Genomic DNA, 27,316 nt, shown 5'->3' with positions numbered 1-27,316 from the left:
AGTAAAAAGTAAAGTTTTGCCGTACTTGTGGTATATGGCCTGATATACCCCGGCTTTCAGCCAATTAGCATTCAGGTCTCGAACCAGGTTTTTAAATGTAAATAAATCCCCTTTGGCATGTGCATAACTATAGATAAATCTGACAGGAGAGTTTGAGTGATGAAAGTTGGACAGAGGATCTCGAAATCTCTGAGCAAGAAACACTTGGATGAACATAAACAAATGTTAGGCTATTTTATGGCAATTGTGCTGTTATGTGCCAGATGTTAAGACTACAAACTGTTATAAATGGCCTTTTTGTGAGATTGACTTGTCATTTCAATAGGCTACAGACTAAATTCAATTTTGCCATAGTTTGCTTAGCTAAAGGCAGGTAGCCTATAGCCCCTGATAGGCCTACATGTCATTTCAGATAGTCTACAGTAGCTTATACAAGATGTAGCAAAGATGTAAAATTAAATTGGTTTGCCAACTCCTGGTAGGCTACACAAGTGGCACAAATTGATGACTCCAGTGATAAACATTTCAACATATGTTTTTGATCAAATGGTAGCCTACAATGGCATATACATTATTAATAGTCTACTTGATGGCCAACAGAGGCAAATGTATAATTCTCCACATTTAGCCTAATGTCAGTTTAATTGAGGACTTTTCCCCATGCAAAAGAACCACACAAGAGAGTTCCATAACTACCATTTCAAATTTCAACTCGGGCTGACCCCGACACCAAAGAACTGAGCATGCATAAAGCCCTTCGCTCGATACCGTATTCTCTAAGCAGTCAACAGTAGAATGCAGTTTAAACCACCTCCGAGCGAATTTACGTAATGCGCTCTAGTGCGGCAAGTCTTTTTCCAGTGCTTTGTTTCCATCATGTGCATTAGTTCTTGCGTATTATTATGTTTTATGGAAAAAGGGTTGGAAATAAGTGTCTCCATAATGACAATCTAAATAGCCTACTTACAACTGGTAAAAAGTTGTGCTGCTCTCTCCTCTCGCTTACGTGACTCAGCCAATAACTTTAATGTTCCCTCAACAAACACACACCCCACCCTCTGGCCATCCCCATCAACAAAACACAGACACACCCCACCCTCTGGCCCTCCTCACTAACTCAGCAACAGCCTGCGTCACTGCCAGACAGTCAGCAGCAGGTCACAATGAAATATATCTGTATTTTTAAGAGAAATGCCATGACGGACGACGTGCAATTTAGAAATAGGCCAAAAACCTTCGGCTAATACATTTTCACCCGCGACATCGTTTTCAAAGTAGCCCAATTTGTCCGGATAACTCAGCATGGCAAAAATGTTTGCAGGTGTGGTTCCCTTGCATGAGTTGATTACATTTCATTTTTTAAAATTTAACCTTTAACTAGGCAAGTTAAATTCAACTGGTGAAAACCCTCACACTTGCTGGTCAACAAATTTTCTCGAAAAGCTCATTCAATAGGGTTTTCAGCACAATTATCACATTTAAAATTTGGTGTAGTGTGGATTCAGAAAGAGTGGGACATAAACTGGGACAGCTTAATATTGGCGTATATATTTATTGTTCTGACAAGAGAAAATCATTACTATTGGTACTAAGCCCCTGCAGAGAAACCACATGATCAAAATTATATCACTTTATTGACATGATGTAGAGCAAGCTTCAAACAGGAAGCCCACCCCACAAAGCACATGGTAAATCAGTGACATTAGGAAACATCTTGAGGATTTTACAAATGTCACGTGTTGAGCTAATATGTTGGATAGATGTCGAAAAAGAATTTGGAAATGCAAAAAGTGTCTCACTTATTCTAAATTCACCTTGCCTTAACATTTTCTTGACAGACTCACTAAAATATAGTGAAATTTTTTACCACAATGGTAGCTTTAAAAATCTGATATTGTATATTATTTAGGGTTAGGAAAGTATTTATGAATAATACAAAAAAACGGTTTGGAGAGCTTTTATGCACAAAGTATATGGGAGGATAAAAAATACAGTGGTTTGATTCATCCTGAAAGTTGCCATATTCAGTTGATACATCGATTAAATATTGTAAGGTGAGAAAAGTGTACAATAGGGGTTGAACAGTAGTGCTATAAATCTACCCTAATAATCATACATCAACTGTAGGTTTGGCGCTATATGGTCATTTGCGAATGGCTACGAAGTCTACAGCTTGGCTCTCCAAATAAATTTCATCCCTGAAAAGGTTATAAAGCCAGCATTTCATAAACTTCACTGTGGAAAAGGTGATACATTATGGTAATATGCTTCACTTTGCTGCCATATGACTGGTGTCACATTTATCTCCAAGTAAAATAGATCAAAAACAATTGTCATTTAGATTTACAATCCCCTTCCCCAAATAGTTTACTCATTTTCCTAGCTCTTATCAATTTGTAAATTACAGTGCATGGAGAATTGTGTTAATTCCATTGGGAAAAAGAAAGATGTTGTTTCACTTGGAACCGGCAGGTTGCTCGACTTTATTAATTGCGCGTAAAGGTGGTGGAATGATGAGGGGAATTAAGTCAAAGTCAGAATACAGCGTATCTGTTAAATCTGTGTCACACTTTCATTTCTTTGATACCGGGTGACTCGCATGCTATTCTCATGTTTAAATTCAAGGTCAGATTACGCATAGAGAGAAGTGGATAAAGAGGGAATTACTGTACGTTCCATTTACTCGGGCTCAATTTGGGTCAGTATCACCCCCCCCCTTGTAGAATCTATCGGCCCAACGCCCTATTAAAGACACTTTTTTTTGTCAGTTACCTGTACATCCCCCTAGCTTTCGGAACAAGTATTAACCCAAATAATTTAAAGAACGGAACAACTTATTGAAAAGGTGCAATAAAACAACATTATTGATAAGACACTCAAAATGCAGTTGATTAAGCAATCCACATGCAAACAGTGACTCAAATCAAATATTGCGAATTCCAGGTGAAAAAAAATTCTTACAACTACTTTCCAGCATATCAGGACATAAAATCATTCAACAACTACTTTCCAGCATATCAGGACATAAAATCATTCACGTTAAACAGCATTGCAAACGTGAAGGCAAACAATCTCAAAGGACTGTTGCAATAATTCAAGCACTACGGTGAAACCAATTGCTCATGATTTAACACAAAATATTACAGATAAGAATTACTCTCCAGTCCGTCACGCATACAACTTTTTATTTTATTTATTTTTTAATACTTTGCAGTTCGACTGTAGCGATGTGATAAAATGGAGACATGATTATTGGGCCCATGAAACCAGTTGGACAACCTGAACCAGATGTCTGGTTAAACAATAGGCACTATTATTATTACTCATTGCCCATGAAAACACAATTGAATTACAGGTAGTGCGGAGCAATTAAAATTATAGTAAAGTAATATGAATAAATAATGGTTAATAAGTGTTAAGCAGTAATGGGCAGTCACTACCAACATTGGACTTTTATTCATTGTTTTATTTTGTGTTACAGCACAGGTAATATTTTCACGATTTGGACATTAATTCACTTTGCAAAGCTAATAAACATGTGTGAGCAGCATTTTGTATTCCTAGTTGAATTAGTTAGGGAGCGTAAACAATGTACAAACTTTTTTTACATTTGAATTTCAATAGCTCCTTGGTCATGTGACCTGACTTCAAACAAGGTTCAGAATGTACAGTCAGTGGGCCTACACATTGCACACCCTTCAGGTTGTCCATTTTCATCTCACATGATTTTACATTAAGTTGCCTGCTCTGCACCCCTGAAGGACAGTGTCACTCACACACCTATTCACTTGGGCCTTCCTGACCTCCAGGCAGGCCCCCTATTGACCTGGTGACCTCTGACTCCTGGTCTCTAGGCCTATACTCCCTGCCCGCCCTCTCCCTGGGCCTGAGTGTGTATAGCTTACTCCCTGGAACTACATACCTCCAGGCCTCCACACCTACTCTCCCTACCCGGTCAACACCCATTTCCCTTGGCCTTAGAGTATAGCTTACTCCCTGGAATTACTAAGACGTCTACAGTCAAAACAGGCTCTGTGCTCCTGGTGACCCGCCCGCTTTTTTCTGCTCAGTCCCCACACCAACATTCATGGCCTGAGTGCTTCCCCCAACCCCCTCGAGTCCGGCCGCCCCTGCTTGGACTCAGACTGCTCCCCACCTTGGAGTTCTCCTTGTGCACCTGGTAACCTAAAACAATCTCTGTGCACCTGGTGACCCGCCCGCTTTTTCCTGCTCAGTCCTCAACCCAACCTCCACAGCCTGAGTGCTGCCCCCAGCCCCTGAGTCCAGCTGCCCCTGCTCAGACTGAGTGCCCACCGCCATGTGGGAGGCCTCCTCTTGCACCTGGTGACCTTTTGACTTCCACAGCGAGTCCCAACCGGACTCACAGTCCCACCATAGGACGGGCCCGGGCGGATGGGTGACCACCACCTAGCCTCCTACCTATCCAGAGCCCAATGATGCCTTCTACCCACCTGCCTGGGCTCTCACACCGTCTGGCCCCTGGCCCTTCTGCGTGCACCTGTTAACCCTTAAGTAAAGGAGGATGGTGGAGGAAGACGCCTTCCGTCCCCGACAAAAGCTTGGCTCGAGGGCTGACTTTCAATAGATTGCAGCGAGTGACCTGCTCTGCTACGTACAAATCCCTGGGCGTGGATGGTACTACCCACATCAGACATAGGCCTCCCTCCCCAGACAAGCTGGAGATACCTCTCCCCACTTCTTAGGGCATGAGCCAGATCCATGCAATGCCCTATCACTGCGGGGCCATTGGGTTTAGTCTCCGACTCAAGTCTAGTGAGCGTAGAGGAGACCTCCCCACCTACAATGCATGGGGCAGGCAAGTGCCATAGCTGGAGAGATCCGCGAGAAGGGCCCAGCGTGCGTCTAGAGTTGCCGCCACCAATCGCCGGACCCAACCCCCCACCGGTCCGCCGATGGACACCACCCCGACGAATCCCCGCACGCAGACCCTTGCGAGACCACACGCAAGAGACCGCGAGATGGGCCACACAATGAAATGGTGGTGAAAGGAGGGTGACGGAGGGACTGCTCCCCCAGCCGCGGTTTGAGCCCAGCCCCACTTCGCACCCCAGCTCGACCGACCCAGCCCTTAGAGCCAATCCTTATCCCGAAGTTACGGATCTTTTTTTCCAACTTCCCTTACCTACATTGTTATAACATCCCAGAGGCTGTTCACATTGGAGACCTGCTGCGGATATAGTAAAGTAATATGGCCTGGCGTGAGATTTACACCCTCTCCCCCGAACTTTCAAGAGCCAGGGAGAGCTCTCCGGACAGCACCGAAACAGCAACGCTTTCCAGGGCTTGGGCCCCTCTCTCGTGGCGAACCCATTCCAGGGCTCCCGCCAGCTTCTCCGGGATCGGCTGCATTACCGCACTGGATGCCTCGTGGCGCCCGTCTCCGCCAGTCCGTGGACATTCTGAAAGTAGTTTGAGGTCAGTCGGTCACATTACATGTAAAATCGTGTGAGATGAATGGACAAACTAAAGAGTGTGCAATATACAAGGGTAATCATTGGAAATTCTGAACCTCGTTTGAAGTCGGGTCACATGACCAAGGAGCTATTGAAATGTAAAAAATATATATAAATAATTTAAAATAGTGCGAGATGTAAAATGACCAAAACAAAGTGTGTGCAATGTGTGTCTATGCCATTGGGTTAGCTAGAACCAGTTTTGAAAGTTTTAGGAGTAATAGTTAAAAAGCTATTGAAATTTGAAAAATGTGATTTGTCAATATGTTGACCGTTCCTAACTGCGGTTGGCGGATGTAAGGAAAACTACAGGTGGATATCCGTCAAATATACAGCCTGAATCTGTCTTTACCTTGGTCGGAGTGACTTGTTTGATGGGAACTCAGCGGAGAGCCCCCTCAGGTTGTGAACACTGCACTCAGTAACTTAAAAGGTATTATACTGTATTTATATTGTAAAAATTATAATGTATTTTATTTATTTTTTTACTTTGGGGGAAATTTAAAAAACTAAGTAATCACTTGTTCCTAAAAAAAAAAAAAGTCTAAACCTCAGAGGCAGTTTTAAAAGAGCAGAAAGAGGGCAGTCACACTTATATACATGTATCTTTTTCAGCAAATAACTGAATTACTGTGCCTTAAATTGAATCTAACAGCCCTAGGCACAAAGCATGACCGGCTTTTTAGTACATGCCTCTGACATATAGAGCAAAGCCTTTACCAAGACTACCATGATGTGAAGGCTTCTCCAAGTACCATGACAATCACCACCAGAGGAAATGAATAGCATTCTTTATCAAATTACTTGCTAGAAAGAATGCGCAGTAGTCGGCCAAAATCTGTTCCTTGGAGAGAATGAAGCACAAGCAGTCCTCGGGTTCAGTGTCACAATGATCATTATTCTCCATCAAACAAGCATGAAGCATCCAGTGGTCCACATTTTGTAAGAACGCTGGTCAGGTGACTTGGACCCATGAGTACAAGTAGTAATTGAAAACATTAAAAAAGCCAATTTTGTCCGAATGCAGTAGCCAACTTCATTCACAAGCTTAAGAATACTTACCATGACAACAGTTCACTAGAAGACTAGATAACCTTTGTCCTCCCCAGTAAGTGCATGTGCATTTTTGGTGAAAGGTCACAGTCCCCTTTGAAGAAAAAAAAAAAAAAAAAAAAAAGTTTAAAAAGTTGCACTAGGAGTCTAGTGTTCCCTTTTCCTGCATCCCCCACCAGGGGGCAGAGCTGGGAGGCATTCAAACAACATCTTCACTCTTCCATGAATCCTGCCTACGGTGGAGTTTGTACTTTTGTCAAGATTCAATCTCATTGTGAACGTGACTGTAGCCGTTGGAGGGATCACGTTGCCGACAAAGCACAGCGAGCAGGAGGACGATAAGGAGGAAGAGCAAACAGCCACAAACTGCTAGTCCGATGACCACCTCTGATGGGACCCAGAGAAAGACACAGTAGATATGTCAAACACACATTATTAGTCGTTCCATGTCATTTCAGCAAGCCATGACACCCACCATCTCAGATTGTTCTGAAGTAGTTTTTGCAGTTAGAAACATAATAAGCATTCCTGCAACTTTATTTTGTTGAAATATAATTTGATCTCTGAAAAATTCAGTTAGTTACACCCAAAATTGGCCATTTTAATTTATAGGATTCATATAATATATTTAATAAATATCGTACCCAACATACGATTTGGTCCGAACGTCTTCCTACCAATGTGTAAAACATGAGAAATCCCCCCCCAAAATAGTATTGAACTGCAGCTTGAGTATTGTTTTGTCTATGTAATCCCAGTGAATTTGGTGATGTACTTCCCCCCCCCCGTACAGGTAAATTACTTATTGAAGTTATTTGTTTTATGTCCCATCATACATACTGGTATTACCAGAAACTCAGTGCAGCTTTCAACTTACTCTTGAAAGTTGTAATAGTGCAATTTCGAAATTGGGTAGTGCATTATCAGTTTTGTTAGTCAGTCATTGCATACCTTAGAGAGCTATATATGACTTGTCAGAAATGTCCAGATCAATTAGCTCATGTCTGCTAACGCTTTTTAGCTTGGTCTTTTAGCCCATAGACTTTGTAGCAATGTTTGAGTCACTCAAATATTACATGAATACACAGACATGACAACAGGAAATAAGCTTTACCAACAAGAGGGGTGTGAACAGTGTGTCATGAACAGTGCTTATGCCCATAGAAATAGACGTGGCACTCACATGCGCGGGGGGGGGGTTCACGGGATGTTCCCCAATGCTGGAAGGGGGGCCTGAGCTAAAAAGTTTGGGAACCCCTGCATTAATGTATTCTGTTGTTGGGGTAGTATTGGTGTGGAGGGTGTCTATAGGTGGCTTTTGACAATTGTTTTGAATATCTTACTCATTGGTAGGAAGACGTTTGGTCCAAATTGGATGCGAGGTACTATATAGAATATATGAACCCTATCAATAGAAAAAAGGTCCAAATTAGGTTAATTTCACAGAGATCAAATTACATTTCAAAAAAATAATGTTGAATTAATATCTTATCCGTTTCTAACTACAGAAACCGTTTCAGAACAATCTGAGACGGTAGGTTTCAAAATCCTCTTTCTTTTCACCATTTTAATTCAAGGGATACCTTTGGGATTTTGGCAATGAGGCCCTTTATCTACTTCCCCGGAGTCAGGTGAACTCGTGGATACCATTTTTATGTATCTGTGTCCAGTATGAAGGAAGTTAGAGGTAGTTTCACAAGCCAATGCTAACTAGTGTTAGCGCAATGACTGGCAGTCTATGGGTAATGCTAGTTTGCAACTTCCTTCAAAATATACACAGAGACATAAAAATGGTAGCCACGAGTTCATCTGACACTGGAGAAGTAGATAAACAGCCTCTGGCAAAATCCCGAAGTATCACTTTAAAGTGGAAGGACCCTTATTCAACAAATTCTATTGCTTCAAGGCTCTTTATCAAACGGCCCATGTTACTCCCATCATACCTGTATCCTTTGTAGGAGACTCAACCATGCACTCCTTGTCCCAATCCTCTGGGATGGATGGTTTGGTGAGGCGCACAAAGTCCTCCAGTGGGCAGAAGAGGTCACAGCTAGGTATAGCCAGTTGGTAAGGCGCTCTTGTGGTGTCATTGCGATAAAACATGGCCACTGTGAATGATCTAGATGGGATAGACTTCCTATATTAGACTGACAGCAGATCTCAATCAGATATAAAGTACCAGTCAAAAGTTTGTACACACCTACTCATTCAAGGTATTTATTTTTTACTATTTTCTACATTGTAGAATAATAGTGAAGACATCAAAACTATGAAATAATCCATATGGAATCATGTAGTAACCAACAACAACAGTGTTAAATAAAATATATTTGAGATTCTTCAAAGTAGCCACCCTTTTCCTTGATGACAGCTTTGCACACTTGGCATTTTCTCAACCAGCTTCATGAGTTAGTCACCTGGAATGCATTTCAATGAACAGGTGTACCTTGTTAAAAGTACATTTCTTTCCTTCTTAATGCATTTGAGCCAATCGGTAGTGCTGTGTCAAGGTAGGGGTGGTATACAGAAGAAGATGGTATTTTCCCAAATAGGGCTATGTCCATATTAAATGGCAAGAACAGCTCAAATAAGCAAAGAGAAACAAGAGTCCATCATTACTTTAAGACATGAAGGTCAGTCAATCCGGGAAAACTTGAAGAACTTTGAAAGTTTCTTCAAGTGCAGTCGCAAAAACCATCAAGAAGACCCAGAGTTACCTCTGCTACAGAGGATACGTTCATTAGCGTTTCCAGCTTCAGAAACTGCAGCCCAAATAAATGCTTCAGAGTTCAAGAAACAGACACATCTCAACATCAACTGTTCAGAGGAGACTGCATGAAATCAGGCCTTCATGGTCGAATTGCTGCAAAGAAACCACCAGTAGTAGTATAACTTTTTTGGTTACTATATGACTCCATATGTGTTATTTCGTAGTTGTGATATCTTCACTATTATTCTACAATGTAGAAAATAGTAAAAAATAAAGAAAAACCCTTGAATGAGTAGGTGTTCAAACTTGACTGGTACTGTACATATTTTTGGGGGGACCGAACGTTGCTTATCTGAGCCAGTTCACAAGATAGCACAGTATAATATAACTACACAAAGTTTGGTATAGCTATTAACAAGGGTCTTATTCCATCACGGTACAACCTACCCGTTGTCTTCCTGATAGAGTTCAAATATGTGGCAGGAGGCATAGGGCGGCTGCTTTCCATTGAAGATACTCAAACTCGACTGCAAAGCCACAACGGTGGTGTCATGCTGAAAAGTAACACAAAAGACTCATGCATTCGGCACATTTTGCCACGGGGCGGAATGAAAATGTTGCCATTTTAAGTTTGCTGCAATTCTACACATTTTGCCATGGGGCGGAGAGAAAATGTTCGCAGTTGTTAATATGATAACTGATGAGCAATGGCCCCACCCAGTCAGTAATTTGTCCATGCTTACTACAAGTTTAGATAACTGGCCGCTAGACTAACTTTCAATACCCCCAAAAATGTGCTGACATGGGCTAATTGAATGACTGCTGATGTGCAACCACATTTTTTAATTCCACCTTGTGTATTTTATTATTCTAACTCTAAACAGTAAGTTGAGACCTTCTGAGTCCCTCCCCCCAAATTTGAAATTGGTCCACAGGCCTACAGTGGGCCACCAGTTGCCCGTCCCTGCATTAGATGAACAATTTGCAGCAAACAGCCCAAGGCATCCACGTAAAAAGGAGATCATGCACAAGATTTAAAAGCTTACCGCAGAGAGCATCATCATCTTCAGACGGCGATTAGAGCCGGGAAGAGCAGACTCCGAGATGTTATTTACAATGCTACCCAAGAGGACACCTATTTAATGGAGTAGTAAAAGCCTATAGTTAGCAGTTAAGTAGACAATGAGAAGATTTACCATCTCTTATCTCAATCCTTCAGTGCTATTGCCATTACATAAAACATCGGCTGACTTCAAATGGTGGTTGTGGGGCTAGTCTTCATCTCGATGATGTGCAAAGTAGTTTAATCGTTTGAGATGAGCGTACTAAACCAAAGATGTATGAATGTATATTCAAATCTCTAATCACTTTCATATATTTGAGGGCCATATGAAGAAATATGCAGTAACTAAACGGAGTGGCTGCCGATCCAACGTTTTTGGACCCCTCTTCCCGACAGCTAAAGATCCCGAAGCTTCTGCGCATGTGCGGGACCCTCTACTTTACACACAGTCGCACAGGCTTCTCTGGCGAATGGTGCTTGTCTACTAAAGTAAGATCAAAGCTGAATCAATGTCTGCAAGAGCACATAATGATAGTATTCTACATAACATCATTTAATATAATACCATTGTATAACGCTACTGTAAGACAACAAACACCACCTCATTGTGCGAACGGTCACATTTCTCTCATGTGGCCAAAACTCAGCAGCGCACACCACAAGACAAAATGTGTGCTTTGACTGAAACATGCTAATTTGTTAAAACAATATGCTCAAAAATGTGCTCACTGTAGGCTACTTCAAGTCAACAAGAAGCTCTAAATGCTTATCCCCATGAATCTGATTGAGATCAAATGGTTGGTATGTAGATGCTGCTTGGACATTTCACCAGTAAAACCTGAATAATTACAATTTCACGATTGACAGTGAGAGAAACAAAAAGGGGAGGGTGACCACAAATATTTGCGTAGTAGTAGTGGTGACGAAACATGCGCAGAGCGTGATTCGGAATCTTCTTTTAAGTTATTCGGATTTCGGCTAATCGGATTGGAATAACGCATTAAAATAGAACAGGAGTCTCCATTCAAGTCAATGATTCATCTGTTCTATACATTTAAACCTATCCGACAGATGAAATCCAGATAGAACTTTTTAAAAACTGGGCCCAGTTGTGGGGAAAAGGAAACCAAGGAGGTGGGACGGGACAGTTACCTACGGCTCCGCAGCCTTGGCCATCACTAAATAGCACGTACAAAAGGAAATGTAGATAGCTAAGCTGAAACACATTTCTGCCCTTCCCATTCTGACAGTTGGCACTACCTCCTTGGAGACGGCTTTTCTCCTGATGCTTGTAGACCTCAAACAGGATTTCAAAGCCAAAGTCCTTGAGCTTCCTCAGATCATCCATGATCTCAGGGGTCACCCAGTCAGGAGCGGTCATGTTGTGCCTTGCCTGAAATGACATGGGTGGTGAATGAAAAACCTCCAATATGCTCATGACACTGAATAAAGGGGAAACAATGTTAGTAAGATAATAATACCATTCAATCTACATGCTGTTGTCTGTCTCTAAAGTAAAATAGTATGATATTGCTACAAGTACAGTGTAGAACATCCAATAAAACAAGGTTAACAATAACCACCAACGAAATGAAAGTAGGTATAGGCGACATTTCTTGATTAACAAGTTTCGTGATATACAAATAAATAGTTTTGATCTGTCGGGAGACAATCAATGACCACATTGCAGCCTTTGTCTCCCCAGCCCTTCCCAAATGTTTATACATGGTAGGTTGATTTCAGCTGACCAGAGTAGACTGAAGCATGACTTCCCTCACGTCGCAACAGTCACAAGGCTGAGTAGCCACAGGCTCACAGTTCTGTTTTCACTTCCATAAACCACTATGGTTCCTCACTAGCTAAAACATTGGCTGTAGAAACAGTTCACATCCTAACTTAAAAGTTTAACATTGACTCCATCTGCATGATTTATGGCAAACTGTACGGTGGAAATTCTGTAATGTGATACAGCTATAAGGAATTATAGCTAAACTCAGGACCCTGTCTTTCAAAGATAATTTGTAGAAATCCAAATAACTTCACAGATCTTCATTGTAAAGGGTTTAAAACACTGTTTCCCATGCTTGTTCAATGAACCATAAACAATTAATGAACATGCACCTGTGGAACAGTCATTAAGACACTAACAGCTTACAGACGGTAGGCAATTAAGGTCACAGTTATGACAACTTAGGACATTAAAGAGGCCTTTCTACTGACTCTGAAAAACACCAAAAGAAAGATGCTCAGGGTCCCTGCTCATCTGCGTGAATGTGCCTTAGGCAAGCTGCAAGGAGGCATGAGGACTGCAAATGTGGCCAGGGCAATAAATTGCAATGTCCGTACTGTGACACGCCTAAGACAGCATTACAAGGAGACAGGACGGACAGCTGATCGTCCTCGCAGTAGCAAACCACGTGTAACAACACCTGCACAGGATCGGTACATCTGAACATCACACATGCGGGACATGTACAGGATGACAACAACTGCCCGAGTTACACCAGGAACGCACAATCCCTCCATCAGTGCTCAGACTGTCCGCAATAGGCTGAGAGAGGCTGGACTGAGGACTTCTAATCCTGTTGTAAGGCAGGTCCTCACCAGACATCACCGGCAACAACGTCGTCTATGGGCACAAACCCACCGTCGCTGGATCAGACAGGACTGGCAAAAAGTGCTCTATACTGACGTGTTGCGGTTTTGTCTCACCAGGGGTGATGGTCGGATTCACGTTTATCGTCAAAGGAATGAGCGTTACACCGACGCCTGTACTCTGGAACGAGATCGATTTGGAGGTGGAGGGTCCGTCATGGTCTGGGGCGGTGTCATAGCATCATCGGACTGAGCTTGTTGTCATTGCAGGCAATCTCAACGCTATGCGTTACAGGGAAGACATCCTCCTCCCTCATGTGGTACCCTTCCTGCAGGCTCATCCTGATATGACCCTCCAGCATGACAATGCCACTAGCCATACTGCTCGTTCTGTGCGTGATTTCCTGCAAGACAGGAATGTCAGTGTTCTGCCATGGCCAGCGAAGAGCCCAAATCTCAATCCAATTGAGCACGTCTGGGACCTGTTGGATTGGAGGGTGAGGGCTAGGGCCATTCCCCCCAGAAATGTCCGGGAACTTGCAGGTGCCTTGGTGGAAGAGTGGGGTAACATCTCACAGCAAGAACGGGCAAATCTGGTGCAGTCCATGAGGAGGAGATGCACTGCAGTACTTAATGCAGCTGGTGACTGTTACATTTGACCCACCCTTTGTTCAGGGACACATTATTCCATGTCTGTTAGTCACATGTCTGTGGAATTTGTTCAGTTTATGTCTCAGTTGTTGAATCTTGTTATGTTCATACAAATATTTACACTTAAGTTTGCTGAAAATAAACGCAGTTGACAGGAAGAGGACGTTTCTTTTTTTGCTGAGTTTATTATAGGTAATAAGCTGCTTACCTCACAGAACAGGGTGTCATGGACACTCCAAACAGTCTCAATGGTGGTGTTCTTCAGACCAGTTTTCTCCCGTACCGTCGCTATTAGATCCTTTAAAAGCAAAGGATCAAACAATGATAATCTAGACAAGGGGCATTCAAAGTTAAGATTGTCGACACAGCTTTGACAGCTCAACATGTGTGGTTGGCAAGTGGAGAAGAAAATCAAAACAAGGTAGAAACAATGGAACAGCAAACATGTTGTCCCCCACAAATGATGCTGCGCCCCCCTAGGCCAATCAGTGCAATTTTGTAAATGATGGGTCTCTAAGGCAAGACGCATCATTCATCCAAGTTTCGTCAATATCGGGCCAGTGGTATCTGAGATATCAAGTGGGTTAGCTAGATTCATATCCCTGAGCATGTGTGCCAAATGATCACTCGGAGTCAAACAGATCAAGCGATGTAAACATGTGCCTGTTCTAGCGCCACTGTGTAGTCGACATGTTCTTGTACATGTTGAGTCTTGACAGTGTTTGCAACGTGTAATAAATTGTTACTACACATATCCTTGACTGATTTACAGTGCATTCATAAAGTTCAGACCCCTTGACTTTTTCCACATTTTGTTACATTACAGCCTTATTCTAAAATTTCTGAAGTAGTTCTCCCCCCTAATCAATCTACACACAATACCCATAATGCCAAAGCAAAAAGTTGTTTTTTTTGGTTTAAATGTTAGCTAATTTATTAAAACTGAAATATGACATTTACATAAGTATTCAGACCATTTACTCAGTACTTTGTTGAAGTACCTTTGGCAGCGATTACAGGTTGTAGTCTTAGGTATGATGCTTGGCACACCTGTATTTGGAGAGATTCTCCCATTCTCCTCTGAAGATCCTCTCAAGCTGTGTCAGGTTGGATGGGGAGCGTCGCTGCACAGCTATTTTCAGATCTCTTCAGAGATGTTCGATCGGGTTCAAGTCCGGGCTCTGGCTGGGCCACTCAAAGACATTCATAGACTTGTCCCGAAGCACTCCTGCATTGTCTTGGCTGTGTGCTTGGGGTTGTTGTACTGTTGGAAGGTGAACCTTCGTCCCAGTCTGAAGTCCTGAACGCTCTGGAGAAGGTTTTCATCAAGGATCTCGCTGTACTTTGCTCCGTTCATCTTTGCCTCCATCCTGACTAGTCTCCCAGTCCCTGCCATTGAAAAACGTCCCCACAGCATGATGCTGCCACCACCATGCTTCACCGTAGGGATGGTGCCAGGTTTCCCCCAGACGTGACGCTTGGCATTCAGGCCAAGAGTTCAATCTTGGTTTAATCAGACCAGAGAATCTTGTTTCTCTCATGGTCAGAGTACTTTAGTTGCCTTTTGGCAAACTCCAAGCGGGATGTCATGTGCCTTTTACTGAGGAGTGGCTTCCGTCTCCCCACTCTAACATAAAGGCCTGATTGCTGGAGTACTGCAGAGATGGTTGTACTTCTGGAAGATTCTCCCATCTCCACAGAGGAACTCTGGAGCGCTGTAAGAGTGACCATCAGGTTCTTGGTCACCTCCCTGACCAAGGCCCTTCTCCCCCGATTGCTCAGTTTGGCTGGGTGGCAGGCTCTAGGAAGAGTCTTGGTGGTTCCAAACTAATTCCATTTAAGAATGATGGCGATGGTTCCAAACTATTTCCATTTTAGAATGATGGAAGCCACCGTGTTCTTCGGGACCTTTAATGCTTCATAAATGTTTTGGTACCCTTCCCCAGATCCAGAAGGGTGCCAATCCTGTCTTGGAGCTCTACAGACAAGTCCTTTGACCTCATGGCTTGGTTTTTGCACTGTCAACTGTGGGACCTTATATAGACCGGTGTGTGCCTTTCCAAATCATGTCCAATCAATTGAATTTACCACAGGTGGACTCCAATCAAGTTGTAGAAACATCTCAATGATGATCAATGGAAACAGGATACATCTAAGAACAATTTCGAGTCTCATAGCAAAGGGTCTGAATAGTTATATAAATAAGGCATGTGTTTATTTTGAATAACATTTGCAAAAAAAAGGGGGGTATTGTGTCGAGTACAAAATTGGGTATTGTGTGGATTGATAAGGATTTAAATAAATAAAAAATTCTCCATACGTTTTAGAATAAGGCTGTGTAACAAAATGTGGACGAAGTCAATGGGTCTGAACACTTTCCGAATGCACTGTATATGACCATGCCCATGTGAATATTTACTGGTCAATAGCGGCCATGTTGTTTTAGGTACTAGTCTGGAAAGTCTTGCATGGAGAGACCTTTGTCCATAGATGCCACATATCAAGTTTTGTGCAGATCGGTCATTCGGTGCCAGAAGAGTAGCGTTTTTAGTGTTTTTCTAAATATTCTAAATGGTGGAAAATCCACCATGGCAGACCTTATGGGTCCCTGAGGCAAATCTGATCCTTGTGAGGAGAGGCACCTATGTTGAGAATTACATGAGTTTAGGTCAAGCGGGGTTAGGGGACGTGATGAATCTAAAGATGAATTGTGAAGACTCAAACCATAGCAGACAGTTAACAAAAAGGTAATCACATTTCATAAGAATACGTCTCTAGCCTCAAGAGCCAGTCATCACCTTAATTCCAGTAAATGCAGTGCCACTTACTTTGTATAGAAATGTCATGTTGAGGTACTTTTCTGTGCGTTCAGTCTCATTCATGAGGATTTTATAACGAGGGCAACCCGGAATGGGAAACGACAAAAGCTGAAATAGACATTTTAGATGTGTACATTAGTATGGAGGTAGCCAATAACTTATTATTTAAAACAAAATCATATTCAGAATTTCTTTATTTTGTGGCTGCTGTCCATCTTTGGATATCACCCAAGACCTCATCACCCTGCTCACCCTCTCCTCATCCTGGGGCACAGTGTGAACAGGAATAGGCTGCCACTCCAGTGATGGGTTGAAGACCTGTGACCCATTGGGAGGGTACAATCCTGCCAGGTTGGCCTCTGCACTCATCAAGGTCCGGTCATAGTCTGTGCTCCTCACAGAAATCTAGACAAAGAACAATAGGAGGGGTAGTGGTTATCATTGAAACAAGATACTTATTTTTGCAGTTCAGTGGCTACAGCCTTGAGCTGGTTTTACTTAGATTTTTCTTCTTTAACCTTTATTTAGTGCCCCGTGTGGCTCAGTTGGTAGAGCATGGCGCTTGCAACGCCAGGATTGTGGGTTCGATTCCCACGGGGGGCCAGTACAAAAAAAAAAAAAAAAAAAGTATGAATGTATGTACTTGTAAGTCGCTCTGGATAAGAGCGTCTGCTAAATGACTTAAATGTAATGTAAATGATTTAAGTCTGTTAAGAACAAATTCTTATTTACAATGACGGCCTACCCCGGCCAAACCCGGGCGACGCTGAGCCAATTGTGTGCCGCCCTATGGGCCTCCCAATCACGGCCGGATGTGATACAGCCTGGATTCGAACCAGGGACTGTAGTGACACCTCTTGCAATGAGATGCAGTGCCTTAGACCGCTGCGCCACTCAGGAGCCTAGTGCATTTTTGGAAGAGTCCACAGTTTGTTTAACCTGGGCGATACACACGATCCAATTGGCATTTCTAATTGAAATGAGTGTGTGAGACATAGTACCATCAGTTTCAACAAGGAACTAAACCATAAATTACCTCACGTCGGTCATAAGTGTCATTTAGAAAACCCTGATAGCGTTTCCGCAGCACCTGTCCCAGCTCAAAGTGCTGCCTCATTCCTTCCTGTAGAGATCCCAGAAACGGTGTGCTATTAGTACAGCAAGAACCACACCCGTCAGTGCATCAGGATTCTTCCTCAACACTTATTCTAGCTTGGGTACCAGTTTATTTGAGGTATCATTCCACTCAGTGTCATGCTAAACATTGCTTTCGCATGACACTGAGTTCAAGGAGTTGAATGTTAGCAAAACAGGTTCTGGATTTCAGGCTAGTGCTATTCAGTCCTTGATGATTTTTAAAAAATGTACCTGCGAGAGCTGTCCAAAGCCCTGGGGCCAAGAGCTCTCCTGGTAGCGATCCGTAGGGTAGGCTTTGACTGGGGATCGGTCACCATGGCGGTAGAGCTAGGTAAAAAATCCCAAACATGATATTCTAGGCAAGTAACAAACTGGTTGGACTAGCTTTCCCCATGTCCAACACAAGCAGGATCCTACACCACAATTTGGCTGAACTCAATCAATGTGTATTTTGTCTTGCATTAACATAGCCACACTTACTAGAGCAAAGTCAACATAGCAACAATCCAGTGTTGCTGTTCATCCATTTTTTTAATTATTATTATTTGTGACCTTATTAGTCAGCTAGTTAACGTTACGTGAAATAGTCATTGAGGTCACATACTAGCTTGTACAGCCCTAAAACAGGCAACAGTGAAACCGTATTAGCTTAACGTTATCTAGGTAACGTTACACAGCACTAACTGTCCAGACTCGATATTGTTTACCAGTGCGAAGGCTAGCCTATAGCAAACAATGTTGCTAGCTAACGTTAGTTCCTCTTTTGGTAACATTACACATTCCAGCTAGCTATGTTAGGTAGTTAACGAGTTAGTAAGTAGCTAACTTTAATGTTACACAATAAGTGAACTGGCAAAGAGAAGACTGACCGTCAGAGACGACTGAGTATCTAGCCAGTTAACGTTAAACGAACAAGATTAGTTAACACAAGTTAACGCTAGCGGGCGAACTTCAGCTAAACAAGTTAACTGTATGTTTTTATTTTACCTTTATTTAAACCAGGTAAGCTAGTTGAGAACAAGTTCTCATTTACAACTGCGACCTGGCCAAGATAAAGCAAAGCAGTGCGACACAAACAACAACAGAGTTACAAATGGAATAAACAAGCGTACAGTCAATAACACATAAAACAATTAAGTCTATATACAGTGTGTGCAAATGGCGTGCGGAGGTAAGGCAATAAATAGGCCATAGTAGCGAAGTAATTACAATTTAGCAAATTAACCCTGGAGTGATAGATGAGCAGATGGTGATGTGCAAGTAGAAATACTGGTGTGCAAAAGAGCAGAAAAGTACATAAAAACAATATGGAATGTGCTAGGTAGATTGGATGGGCTATTTACAGCTGCAGCGATCAGTTAGCTGCTCAGATAGCTGATGTTTAAAGTTAGTGAGGGAAACGTAAGTCTCCAGCGATTTTTTTTTCAGCCAACAGCATACTCACCACAGTTACAAATGTCAGTCTTCTGTCTCCAACAACTTTACCTAAAACAGCGAACATTGTCAATAGAAGCAGTACAGTGGAGTCCATCGTCAACGTCTGGTTACTTGAACACATTAGCTATACAATACAACCTTAAAAATATATTTGTAAACTCCTTCTTCGATGAGGTTTAACGGCGGTTGCCATCCAATATGTTGCATTACCGCCATCTACTAGACTGGAGTACAACCCTCTTATACTTTGCTTGAAATAAACAAATACCCTACCATTTGACACTACACTCACAAAACATTTTTTATTTTATTTTTGAAATACAATTTAAATAACTCCACCCTACTCCACTATTTAACCCTCCTGTTGTGTTCTTTTCATGTTAACTAATTCTGTGTTCCAGGTCCAAAATTACCGCCCGTTATAGCTGATTATAAATCCATAATAATACATATATTATCACCTAATGTTGTCTGAGATCTTTTTTATCAACTTAAGTTCTTGTGAACATTACAAGTTTTGAACTTCTATTTTCTATTTATGGCTTGTAGGCCTCATTGACCTGAGCTCATACAACTCATTTTTGAGTAAGAAAAAGCATAATGTATGGATTATTTTGACTATAACAAATACTCAGATGAAACATATTGTGCTATTTATCACGGACTACTTTGTGTCAAAGTTTGACAAGGACTCTCTCCTCCTCACCAGTGTCACGATCAAAGATATGATCAAGAGCCTCACATACAGTATAGTGTTTGGTCATTGTGCTGCCACAGAATGAATTGTGAGCAAGGCCTCAAAAAAGCTTTATATACCAGAGCTACCAGAAAAGTTATATATATTATTGAAACAATGTTGCGATTGTTTGTGAGAATGCCAACAGGTGTATTTCCCGTTTGGAAAAGATTCTATTGGGGAAAGGTTCCTGTGGGGGTTGCCATGGAAGCCAAGAAGGGGAGTGAGGTGTGTGTGTGTGTGTGCTCAAACACACATGCATGTGGGGGTCTGGGAGAGGAAGTGTGTCCATCTGATGAATGGGCATGTGCCTGAACTCAATTTTATACACTAATTGTAGTCTCACCCATTCATTTCTAATGACCGGTTATTTTTGACCGGGAACACCACAGGTGTACAAAAGTTAAATAAAACACCCAAAATGTAATGAAAATCATCAAAATGTATTTTGTGTGTTCAAATGCCCTGTGTGGACACAGGACAATCAGATTAAATGAACTACATTTTTCAGAGAGAAAACTTTCCAATTCGACCGGAACACAGCAGGAGGGTTAAATGTATTTAGTCCTACCTCATGCCAACAACCTGAAGGGATGGGACATCACCACATAACACACCCTGTAACTCTTCTGATGTCAAGTCTAGAGGTCGACCGATTATGATTTTTCAATGCCGATACCGATACCGATTATTGGAGGACAAAAAAAGCCGATACCGATTAATCGGCCGATTTATGAAAAATAAAATAAAATAAAATGTATATATATATATCATACACACACACACACATTTTTGTAATAATGACAATTGCAACAATACTGAATGAACAATGAACACTTTTATTTTAACTTAATATAATACATAAATACACACACGCACACAGCTCTGAAGCGACAATGATACTGAAGAGTCTGCTTAGGAGACAAATACTCTCTACTGTTTGAATAAAAATAGAGTTTAAGTTACCTGTGATGAATGTTGAAAACAAAAACTTTCATTTCTATATGCAGGAAATCCTATTTTAATAATGGGCATGGTAAGAATTGACAACCAAAGTGCGAGTCATAATTCCCATGACACCTTTTAGCAAAATCTGAAAAGCGGTTCCTTCATTTATTCCATAGGATATTTTTAGATTCACTTAAAATAAGGTGTTTCGTGTAGACTTACATCACCGTGCCAATTTTATAACTGTTTAGATATCCATAGGACAAGGTAACTCTGATCAATATTGGCTAAATATAAGCGAAGATAAAAACAAATTGTAGTGGATTTATGAAAATATGTTGACAAACGTTACCTTATCCTAGTGAGATTTACACGGGTATCAAAACGTCGAGGCGGTTTAAGCCTGCACGAAACACAGACCTTATTTGAAGTAGATCAAGACATTCTCTATGGAAGACATGAACGGTAAAATAACGAAGGAACCCCTTTCAAACTCAGCCGCAAGTTATTACAGCAATTATAACGCGTCGACTATTTCTCTCTAAACCATATACCTTTGACTAATCCGGAAACTATCACCTCGAAAACAAAACGTTTATTCCGTTCCGTATTTTATCTAACAGGTGGCATCCATGAGTCTAAATATTCCTGTTACATTGCACAACCTTCAATGTTGTCATAATTCCGTAAAATTCTGGCAAATTAGTTCGCAAAGAGCCAGGCGGCCCAAACTGTTGCATATACCCTGACTCTGCGTGCAATGAACGCAAGAGAAATAACACAATTTCACCTGGTTAATATTGCCTGCTAACCTGGATTTCTTTTAGCTAAATATGCAGGTTTAAAAATATATATTTGTGTATTGATTTTAAGAAAGGCATTGATGTTTATGGTTAAGTACACATTGGAGCAATGACAGTCATTGATTGATTGTTTTTTATAAGATCAATTTAATGCTAGCTAGCAACTTACCTTAGCTTATTGCATTCGCTAACAGGCAGGCTCCTCGTGGAGTGCAATGTAATCAGGTGTTAGAGCATTGGACTAGTTAACTGTAAGGTTGCAAGATTGGATCCCCCGAGCTGACAAGGTAAAAAATCTGAGGCAGAACGTTCCTAGGCCGCCATTGAAAATAAGAATGTGTTCTTAACTGACTTGCCTAGTTAAATAAAGATTAAATAAAGGTGTAAAAAAAAAAAAACGGCAAATCGACGCCCAAAAATACCGATTTCTGATTGTTATGAAAACTTGAAATCGGCCCCGATTAATCGGCCATTCCGATTAATCGGTCGACCTCTAGTCAAGTCTCACACACACAAATACCTCTCTGCTATGGACAAAGATCCTCTGCTATGGACAAAGATCCCACCTCATGGACTTGTCCAGTGATTCAAGATGCGTTCTGTTTCTCTGATCCTACTCTCCCCTTTTCATGCTATTTAACTAGGTTTTGAGGCTTTGAGAATTTGTTTTAAACAACAGCTGTAGACTAACAGTGAAATGATTACTTACGGCCCTTCCCGAAAATGCTGAAAGAAAAATGTACTAAAATAAAATAACAAGAGGAATAAATACACAATGAGTAACGATAACTTGGCTATATACACGAGGTACCAGTACCAGTACCGGCTTATTGTAGAGTTCTAGTGGTTATTTGTAAATAGATACTCTGCCAAGGTGAGTAATAGAAATAAAAGATACAATCAGTTCAAAAACGTAAATATTTGAATAAGGGGGCATCAAAATGTTTATTCAACAAAAATGTTACATATAAATACATTGAAAAGCAATTTATAATTGACATTTTAATATCTGGAATAATAGTTGAATTTCCATTCCATAGATGGCACTGTCCCCCAGGCTGCACCCCGTCAGGGGTCTGAGGATTTTGAAAACAAAATAGGCTCTTGAAAGGCATCTGTGCATTGGTAGATGTGCTGTACATTGTTGTAAACAATTATTACACCACTATATACTGTTATCACTGTTATTGACTGTTATAAACAAGCATTACATTATAAATGTGTGGACCTGTAAAGGATGGCGATTGCACCGCAATGGTTGTGGGTTCGATTCCCAGGGCCCCCTGTACGTAAAATGCATGCAGAAATGACTGTCGCTTTGGATAAAAGCGTTTGCTAAATAGTATATATTGTTATTACATTGTTAAAACAACAGACCTACAGTGTGAAGGTATTTTGACTTTTCTAATGAATATTTGTGTGGAAGTTTACATCAATTGGAAAGACAGCACATGTGTCTGTTTAATTATTACTTGATTCAAAAGTTGTGGACAGAAATGTGGGTAGAAATAAATAAGGGAAGGGTGTAGTCAGTATTAACCAGTGATCTACTATAACACAGGGTATAATGTAAAGTTAAAATGAAATAATAACACGCACATCTTGTTCTTTTTTAATTCCGGTTTTATTAAGTCAGGGTAACTTGGTTATCATGGCTATGTGTAACAGCATTGAGATCCCCTCTGGAACCAGAACTGACTTCAGATTTACTGATCCGATAGACCCATAACTACTGTACACACACACACACACACACACACACACACACACACACACACACACACACACACACACACACACACACACACACACACACACACAAATGTATGTGGACATACCTTCAGATTAGTGGATTTGGACATTTCAGGCACATTCTTTGCTGACAGGTTTATAAAATCGAGCACACAGACATACCAATCTCCATAGACAAACATTGGCAGTAGAATGACCTTATTGAAGAGCTCAGTGACTTTTAACGTGGCACGTCATAGGATGCCAGCTTTCCAACAAGTCAGTTAATCAAATTTCTGCCATGCTAGAGCTGCCCTGGTCAACTGTAAGTGCTGTTATTGTGAAGTGGAAACTTCTAGGAGAAATAACGGCTCAGCCGCGAAGTGGTAGGCCACACAAGCTCACAGAACGGGACCGCCGAGTGCTGAAGCACATAAAAATCCTCTGTCCTCGGTTGCAACACTCACTACTGAGTTCCAAACTGCCTCTGGACACAACGTCAGCACAATAACTGGTCGACGGGAGCTTCATGAAGTGGGTTTCCATGGCCGAGCAGCTGCAGACAAGCCTAAGATCACCATGCGCAGTGCGAAGCGTCGGCGAGTGGTGTAAAGCTCGCCACAATTGGACTTCTCTGGAGTAATGAATCACGTTTCACGATCTGGCAGTCCGATGGACAAATCTGGGGTTGGCGGATGCCAGGAGAACGCTACCTGTCCCAATGCATAGTATCAACTGTAAAGTTTGGTGGAGGAGGAATAATGGTCTTGGGCTGTTTTTCATGGTTTGGGCTAGGCCCCTTAGTTCCAGTGAAGGGAAATCTTTATGCTACAGCATACAATGACATTCGAGACGATTCTGTGCATGCACAAAGCGAGGTCTATACAGAAATTACAAAAGTTTGTTGAGATTGGTGGAAGAACTTGACTGGCCTACACAGAGTCCTGACCTCAACCCCATCGGAATTTTTTTTTTAAAGTCAAGGGTTCTGAATACTTTCTGAAGCACTGTATAGAGACACACATCAATACTATTATGACAACAGTATTGGAAAGGGGGATACCTAGTCAGTTGTACAGCTGAATGAATTCTGCTGAAATGTGTCTTCCGCATTTAACCGAACCCCTCTAAATCAGAGAGGTGCGGGGGGCTGCCATAATCGGCATCCACGTCTTCGGCGCAGAATGTATTCAGTGTATTAACTGCCTTGCTCAGGGGCAGAACAAGAGATTTTTACCTTGTCAGCTCGGGGATTCTATCCAGCAACCTTTCGGTTACTGGCCCAACGCTCTAACCACTAGGCTACCTGCCACTCCAATGACAATGTCTGTCGTGGAACTATTATTTTCAATGTTCAAAACCAGAAAAAGAAAGGGCTCTTCTACTGAAAAATTATGAAAAATAAAGAAACAAATTAAAATGTAAACACCTTCCCCACTCAGTGATGAGCTCTGTACTCATGAGCTCTGTAAACGTGTAGGATGGCAATAAAATAAATACAGTCTTTCAGTCTTCAGGACTGTCCAATAGTGTAGGGAAAGAATATGAATAAAGAAAGATGTTCCATCATTCTTGCCAATGCAGATTAGTCGAACAAGTCAGAGTTTTTAATGTTGTAATACTGTAGCAACCTTTTGACAGAAGGTTGTAGGAACGGGGCTTTAGAGGAGAGACATGGTAGTGAAACCTCTCAGCCTTCCTGTTCAAAGTCCTCCATGAACTTCCTGACCTTGAACAAGTCCTCCATGTTGACTGTGGGTCTCGTGGAGGATAGTGAGCGCAGCATGTCAGACTGGAGGGCAGAGGGACACACCGAGAGGATGAACAAAATCATGAGCATGGTTCAGCAATTACACAAATCTGAGAGTCAGTTTTCAATGCCTGGACGTGTATGTTGAAACAGCATGTTCCAGTATGTTTGTGAGCAGTGAATGTGAATGTCAGTGACGATAGTGAGTGTGTCTGTGTTGTGAATGTATGTTTCTCACCATGCAGATAATGGGCATCAGCAGCTTGTCACTAGACACATCCATGCAGGTCAATTCTATGGCAGCCGGGTCCCCAGGCGAGCATGGGGTTGGTCATCCATCATTAATTGACTGCTGGCACGGGACGGCCCTCGCACCTAGAGTACCATCACAAACAACAAACTATCTGAAATCTCCTCAATAGTAGAGAAAGCGATGCACCTTTAGTGTGGTTTACAAGAGTCGACTGCAATAGAGTTCCTATATCATGTGTATAAATTACTTTTTGGAATTGTGTGGTTGACTGCACTTTCCTGACAGGCTGCATGAGGGCATTTCATAGGATGATGCTAATGTTGGCCCCAGAGTACCCATCTGTCTTTTTTGCGAGCTTATGCAGGTCTGCGTCACTCAGGCTGTGGGTCATGTTTCCCAGGTGCATCTGGAACAGAGATCGAGAGAGAGAGAGAGAGACACATAGCCAATAATATAGCATTTGAAATGTCTATATTGTTTTAAACATTTTGTGAGTGTAATGTTTACTGTTCATTTTTAATTGTTTATTTCTCTTTTGTTTCTTGTCTATTTCACTTTCTTTGGCAATGTAAACATCTGTTTCCCATGCCAATAAAGCCCTTTGAATTAAATTGAGTTGAGAGAGAGAGAGAGAGAGAGAGAGAGCGACAGAAAGAGAGAAATAGAGAGAAAGACTACCTGGCCCACCACTCCACCCTGGACTTGAACAGCCTTTATGACCTGGTCCACCTCTACAAGGCAGCAATCCCAACTTTTGCCAGGACCATGACGGACGTCACCCTCAACCGTAGCCCCAGGACCTCACACAGGAACAACAGAGCAACGGACACCCTGCCCAGACCAGTGAGACACCCTCCCAGACTTGCAAGACCCCCCCGTGAAGGACCTGCACCGAGATGGCCCACGCCAAGAGGCCCTACACCTAGACCACAGAAATAACCAGCCACACCCCAACCAGCTAAGACCACCCCAAGAAAACCCTGGCCACACTCTATATAGGCCCCCCCATATCAGACATATGCCCCTTTTGCCTACCCCATGCCCCCACTCCTGTGGCAAGAACATCAACATGACAGCAGGACATATGCCCAGGCCGTGAGCAGAGCAACAGGCCTAACCCCCACTATTACACCCCCCCAAGCCCCATCCTGCGACTTAAGAGGTATGCAGCTACTGTGATGGTCTGGGCCTAAACCACACAAAAACAACACTAGACACTATGGAACACAAAGCTTTTACTATCTCATCCTGGAATATACAAGGTCTGAAGTCATCTGCCTTTGGCCTAAAGAGCAGGAACCCAGACTTCATCAAAGAAATTACAAGAAACATGGTATAAAGGAGACGGACACACTGGTTGCCCTCTAGGTTACAGAGAGCTGGTAGTCCCATCCACCAAACTACCAGGTGTGAAACAGGGAAGTGACTCAGGGGGTATGCTAATTTGGTATAGAGCAGACCAAACCCACTCCATTAAATTAGTTAAAACAGGAACATTTTACATCTGGCTAGAAATTAATAAGGAAATAATCTCAACAGAGAAAAATGCCCTCGTGTGCTACCTATATCCCCCCAGTAGAATCCCCATCCTTTAACGATGACAGCTTCTCCGTCCTAGAGGGGGAGATCAACATTTTTCAGGCCCCAGGACCTGTACTAGTCTGTGGCGACCTGAATGCCAGAACTGGACAAGAACCTGACACCCTCAGCACACAGGGGGGGACAAACACCTACCTGTAGGTGACAGCATTCCTTCCCCCATATGCCCCCCTAGACACAACTATGACAACATAACCAACAAAAACGGGTCACAACTCCTGCAGCTCTGTCGGACGCTGGGTATGTACATAGTCAATGGTAGGCTTCGAGGGGACTCCTATGGTAGGTACACCTATAGCTCATCTCTTGGCAGTAGTACTGTCAACTACTTTATCACTGACCTCAACCCAGAGTCTCTTAGAGCATTCACAGTCAGTCCACTGAAACCCCTATCAGATCACAGCAAAATCACACTCTACTTGAACAGAGCTTTGCTCAATCAAGAGGCATCAAAGCCAAAGGAACTGAATAACATTAAGAAATGCTATAGATGGAAGGAAGGTAGTGTGGAAATCTACCAAAAAACAATTAGGCAG

The 27,316-nt window shown here is 42.1% G+C and overlaps 1 protein-coding gene across 3 annotated transcripts; it reads right to left on the bottom strand.

Moving 5' to 3' along the window:
* Positions 1–1,615: 1,615 nt before the first annotated feature.
* Positions 1,616–19,158, bottom strand: LOC129834235 (lysosomal acid phosphatase-like). 3 transcript variants are annotated; one of them, XM_055899018.1, is made up of 11 exons: positions 18,968–19,155; positions 17,755–17,850; positions 17,423–17,509; positions 16,639–16,791; positions 16,396–16,494; positions 13,776–13,865; positions 11,582–11,714; positions 10,305–10,393; positions 9,706–9,812; positions 8,492–8,667; positions 1,616–6,935 (listed from the first exon to the last, which is right to left on the bottom strand). In XM_055899018.1, exons 1-11 carry the CDS (start codon positions 19,079–19,081, stop codon positions 6,805–6,807), a joined length of 1,275 nt encoding a protein of 424 aa, XP_055754993.1. In that variant the 5' UTR covers positions 19,082–19,155; the 3' UTR covers positions 1,616–6,804. The 3 variants fall into 3 exon arrangements, with proteins under 3 accessions (XP_055754993.1, XP_055754995.1, XP_055754994.1); XM_055899020.1 differs by lacking the exon at positions 18,968–19,155 and adding an exon at positions 18,511–18,961; XM_055899019.1 differs by lacking the exons at positions 17,423–17,509; positions 17,755–17,850 and having other exon boundaries at positions 18,968–19,158.
* Between the last annotated feature and the right edge of the window lie 8,158 nt (positions 19,159–27,316).

Source organism: Salvelinus fontinalis, chromosome 35 (assembly GCF_029448725.1).
Source record: "Salvelinus fontinalis isolate EN_2023a chromosome 35, ASM2944872v1, whole genome shotgun sequence".
In the NCBI taxonomy this organism is placed as follows: Eukaryota; Metazoa; Chordata; class Actinopteri; order Salmoniformes; family Salmonidae; genus Salvelinus; species Salvelinus fontinalis.
Note: the sequence above shows the minus strand (reverse complement) of the source record. Positions and strands in the feature narration are given on the sequence as shown.